This window comes from Microtus ochrogaster, unplaced genomic scaffold, assembly GCF_000317375.1.
Source record: "Microtus ochrogaster isolate Prairie Vole_2 unplaced genomic scaffold, MicOch1.0 UNK31, whole genome shotgun sequence".
In the NCBI taxonomy this organism is placed as follows: domain Eukaryota; kingdom Metazoa; phylum Chordata; class Mammalia; order Rodentia; family Cricetidae; genus Microtus; species Microtus ochrogaster.
The window spans coordinates 2,345,809-2,350,982 of NW_004949129.1; the positions used below are offsets into that span (position 1 = coordinate 2,345,809).

At 55.6% G+C, this 5,174-nt stretch overlaps 1 protein-coding gene across 2 annotated transcripts in view; it reads left to right on the forward strand.

The window, feature by feature from the left end:
- The window catches only part of Stac2 (SH3 and cysteine rich domain 2), a 19,576-nt gene extending 15,862 nt beyond the window's left edge, over positions 1-3,714 (forward strand). For both annotated transcript variants that reach the window (XM_026789901.1, XM_013354133.2), the window contains exons 8-11: positions 382-479; positions 780-831; positions 1,113-1,250; positions 2,455-3,714. In XM_026789901.1, coding sequence (XP_026645702.1) covers positions 382-479; positions 780-831; positions 1,113-1,250; positions 2,455-2,559 — 393 coding nt within the window. In that variant the 3' untranslated portion in view covers positions 2,560-3,714. The remainder of the gene's footprint in view (positions 1-381; positions 480-779; positions 832-1,112; positions 1,251-2,454) is intronic.
- Positions 3,715-5,174: the final 1,460 nt, after the last annotated feature.

The following is a 5,174-nucleotide window of genomic DNA, read 5'->3' on the forward strand; positions in this document are numbered from 1 at the left end:
GGGGTGGGGGTGGGAACATGAGGGATGGAGAAGGCTGACTGAGGGACAGATGGATGGGGAGTGCACTGTAAGTGAAATGTCAAGGGATATGTTAGAGGGGAAAGTGGGAGGTGGGAGGGGAAAGTGGGAGGGGAAAGTGGAAGGTGGGAGGGGAAGGTGGGAGGGGAAAGTGGGAGGTGGGAGGGGAAAGTGGGAGGTGGGAGGGGAAGGTGGGAGGGGAAAGTGGGAGGGGAAAGTGGGAGGTGGGAGGGGAAGGTGGGAGGGGTCTCCACTGTCTTAGCTCCACTCCTGCTCTTCCAGGGCAGGTCCACTCATAGCAAGTGGACTGTGGGTGAACCAAGGCTGTGACCCACCATCACTGACCCAGAACTTTTCCTACAGCCCCCAAAGCTGTCCCTGCGGAAAGATGTGGGGTCCATGTACTCCTACGTTGCGCTCTACAAGTTCCTACCCCAGGAGAACAACGACCTGGCTCTGCAGTGAGTCCCTTCTGGGCTCCAGCCCCCTGGTCCTGCCTAACCCTTACTGGAACATGGGGCAATGAGGACCGGCAGGCATTTTTTCCTTGCACATTTGAATATGCTATGTTCAGAGAGGTCGGAGTTGCTCAGGGTGATGGGTACAGTTTCCTGTCTTCTGCCCTAATTCGGGACTGTTCCAGGGAGCCCGCCACGTCTGATCTCAGGAGCCTCAAGGTGCTCTGGGAATGCTCTCCCTGCTGAGAGGGGCACCCAGGGCACCTAAGTACCCACATGCTGCCCCAGCTTTCTCTTCCCCAGGCCTGGAGACCGGATCCTGCTGGTGGATGACTCTAATGAAGACTGGTGGAAGGTACTTAGCGGGATGGGTCTGGCGGGACTCTGGTAGGTATGGTAGGTACGGTAGGTACTTTCCCTTTAGGCCCCAGAGACCTCCCTTCCTCCCACGGCTTTCCCAAGCCAAGCCTAGAGCCAACACTTGGGTCACCGTGTCAATCAGCCGCCTCTGCCCACCTCGTGGTCTTTCAAGGCCGGAAGCCACCACCCACCAGACCTAAGGTCTGCAGGACCTGGGTCTAGAGAAAGAGTAGGGGTAAAGCTGGTGTTTGGGCTCATTGCCAACCTCATCCCCAGGGCAAGATCGGCGACCGGGTTGGCTTCTTCCCAGCCAATTTTGTGCAGCGGGTGAGGCCAGGAGAGAGCGTTTGGCGCTGCTGTCAGCCCTTCTCTGGGAACAAGGAACAGGGCTACATGAGCCTCAAGGAGAACCAGGTGGGTTCCAGGGCCCTGCTGGGGTTGAACAAGGGTGTCAAGTGCCTCGAGGGAGGGTCTGAAAGCCTGGTACAGTTGAGCTGGAGCCCTTGGAGCTGGAGATGTAGCTGAATTAGCGTGTTTGCTTTGGGTTCCACTCCCAACAGTACATGAACCGGATGTGATGGTGTAGATCTGTACCCTGGCTAAGGCAGGAGGATTGTCCTGGATTCAAGCCCATATAGCAAGTGCCAAGGCTACATAGTGAGACCCTGTTTCAAAAAGACAAACAAACAAAGGGATAGGTCCTCCCAGAGGACTTGAGCTGGTAGCTGATGTCGGAGGCAGTCGGAATTAAACAGGAGCACTAAATGATGAATCTGGAGGCTTCTCTGTTTACTGTTTGTTTGTTTTTAATTTATTTATTTTATGTGTATGGGTGTTTTGTATTTCTATGCACCATGTGCGTGCCTGGTGCCCACAGAAGCCAGAAGAGGTAGTTGGATCCACTGAGATTGGAGTTACAGATGGTTGTGAGCCAATGTGGGTGGTGAGAATTGAAACCAAGTCCTCTGGAAGAGCAACCAGTGCTCTTAGCCACTGAGTCATCTCTCCAGCCCCTGCTTTTTTGTTGTTTGGTTGTTTTGTTTTTTTGTTTTGTTTTGTTGGTTTTTCAAGACAAGGTTTCTTTGTGTAACAGCCCTGGCTGGAGACCAGGCTGGCCTCAAACTCATGGAGATTCCCCTGCCTCTGCCTCCTGGGTGCTGGGATTAAAGGCGTGTGCCACCACACCCTGCTTCTTTTTGTTTTTAATTAAACAGTGTTTTGTCACGTAGCCCTAGCTGAACTCACTGTGTAGGCCAGACTGGCCTTGAACTCACAGACACCTGCCTACCTCTGCCTTACCAGTGCTAGGATTTAGGGTGCCCCTGCCTAGGTTTAAGCACTGACTGTGCCCTCTGGCTTTCTGCATAACCTCACACAAGCCCCTTTCTGTCTGCCACCTGCTTTGTGAGATGGGGTTGGGGCATTGGTTTAACGGATCCCCAGGTTCAATCCTGACGCTGATGTCCTGTTTGCTATACCCTGGGCTGTTGGTCCCTCCTAGGATCTGCTTGCATCAGCTCCATCCACCAGACACGCCAACCCCACCTTCCCCTGGGGCATGACCTCTGGAGCCGTCAGCAATCCTCATTCCAGGCCCTATCTCTCTGTATCCACTCAGATCTGTGTAGGCGTGGGCAGAAGCAAGGATGCTGATGGCTTTATCCGCGTCAGCAGTGGCAAGAAGCGGGGCTTGGTGCCAGCCGACTCCCTGGCAGAGATCTGACAGAAACCAAGAGAATTCAGATGCTACCCCTGCCCATGCCTGGCCCTTGCTTCTGGCCTGAGGAGGAAGCCGGCATCCTGGCCACGCCCTTCCTCTCTGTCTCTCTCCTAAGCATCACCCACCCCCACTTAGGAGCCTTCTGCGCTGAGGAAGGTTTTATTTCTTGGGTGGGGTATTCTGAATGGGGTGATCTTCTGGGACTTGGGGAAGGAAGCCAAAAGTGGGAAGAAGTGAGGAAGCTCCAGGTAGGCCCACCCAGTGCCCAGGAACCACCTAGTCGGGTTGCCACAATGAATCCCACCCTAGGGAGCCTCCTGCTGTCTTCAAAGACTTTACCTGCCCACACTGCCTCTGCATGCCTGACTCTGCCCACAGTCTTTGCTTGGGTCTGTGTACCCACCCCTTTGTAACTGGGACCTTGTGAGAGGGCCTTTTGGTGTTTCTCAGCTCTCCACTCTCGACTGAGAGGGGGCTGAGGTCTGTGGGAGAGCCTTGAATCCACCTCCTGCCTCCTTCAATTCTCAGGAAAGTTCAAGAATCTTTTCCGTTACTTGAAACCCATGCGTCCAGACAGAGCAGGGGCAGGACTGAGGGCCAGAGGGGATGTGACATGTCGAGACTGTTTTGTTAAGGACAGTCCCCACAGAGCAGCCTCGTCCTACCTTTGTCTACTAAAAATTGGTGTCCAAGAGCGGCCTGGACACAGACTCAGCTGAGGACAAGACACTGGCCCTTGTTTGGTCAAAACATTTCACTGTTAAGACTCCAGAAGCAGCGAGAAGCCGCCAGCCAGAGTAGTCTGTGGTTGTGAGTTCTAGTCTCTCTAAACACTCTGCTCTCACCCCCCCCCCCGTGCCAGCCCCCCTCCCTCCAAGCTCAGAACCTCCTTTTGCACCCTGATCATGTCAGTCAGTGCCACCCCAATTTCTGGGAAGTCATGCACAGAGAAGACACAGAATCTCCCGCCCAACACACTTTGCCCCACTTTTCCCCCTAAGAGGGGACTAAAGCCACACTGCCCTGTTTGCTGCCATGAGGCCCCCCCAGCAAAAATCCCCGGGGCGGGCCCAATGCCCACTGTACACGAGGCTGCATGATGGGTCTGCGGGGGAGTTGCTGAGCCCCCAGGCTCATAATTAAATGTTTCTTGTCTCAGCTTGTCTGCTCTGTGTGTCTGATTGGAATAGAAAAAGCCGGGCAGCGAGGTGGGGTGAGGGCTGAGGGTAGAAAAGTAGAGGGTAGAAGAAGTCATTGATCTCTGCGAGGAAGGGCGTAGCAGTGAGTGGGATGCGCTCCCTTGGGGACCGCAGAAAGATGCGGGAAGGACCAGAGGAAGGCGGGAAACAGAGTCAGGCTGGGGTGGGGGGAGGTGGGGCTGAGGTCACTTCTGAATTCCACGCGCGCACCATAGTCGCGCAGGGGGCAGACCCACAGCGCAGTTGTTGACGCAGACCGCTTGCTTCGGAGGGTGCTGTAGCGCTGGGGATCAGCCTCTCCCTGCAGCCCCCCAAGCCCAAGATTCAAACATGGTGGAGGGGATCGTGGTGGACGCTGAGGCCTTGAGATGACTCAGCAGAGTCCGTCATCAGGAGCCTGGCGGGGAGAGAGGGGGACTCGCGCGCGCCCCTAAGCCGCCCACCTGCTCCAGCCAAGCGGCCGCCTTCCCGCGCCTGCCCGGCCGCGTCACTCGCCGGCTCGCGTGTCCCGAGCTATTTTTAGGCGCAGGGGGGAACAAGCGAGCCCGAGGCTGCTGCGGGGGTGACAGGGCACAGAAGGTGGGAATCTGCCTCTTTTGACAAGTACACTCTTCGTCCATCCCAGTGTGGGTCCCGCCTCCATCTTCAGAGCTAGGTAGGCGAGGTGGGACCAGACTGTGGTGCCTCCTTCTTGAGCATCCTTTGGGCCCCTTCATCCAGTAAAAGCCTTATAGATTGAGAAGGGCAGCCCTCTCCTAGAATCTCCCGCCCTGGAACTGGAAGGGAATTTCACCCCCAAGACTGAAGGCTTTCTTTTCTTTGGAACAGGGTCTTGTTTTGAACTCAGTCACCGCCCTGCTTCAGGCTCCCAGGGGCTGGGATTGCAGGTATAAGGCGCCATGCCTGACTCTGAAGGCTATAGAGAGAATTATGTAACTCAGGCAGACCATCTCCTGAGTAGCTGAGATTACAGGTGTGCAGTGCACTGCCTGCCTTGAAAGGGACACCGGGTGCGGCCCACGGAGCATGCCAGGAACTTCATGCTATTGGGTCCTCTCACCGACCCTTTGACCCACGAGGACACTGTTGTAGAGATGGGGAGTGGTTTCTGAGGGTGGCACAGTTTATACAACCCAAACCCATCCCTTTCATACTTGGGAAAGCTAATGCCTAGAGAACGCTTTTGACTTGTTCTGATTATCAAGCGATCAGTGGCCCAGACATCTTTCTTACTGCCCTGCCCTGTGGCTCTCAGTGCCGTAAGCCAATAGGAGAGAGGACAGCCTGAGATGTTGGGCCAGGGCCTCCAGAAATAGATGCTTCCACCTCACTGGAGACAAGTGGAAATGTTGTATTCCAGCCTGATGCAGGCCCAGTGTCTGCCACTAGCCAGCAGCTGGCCTGGAACAGCCCCCCCTC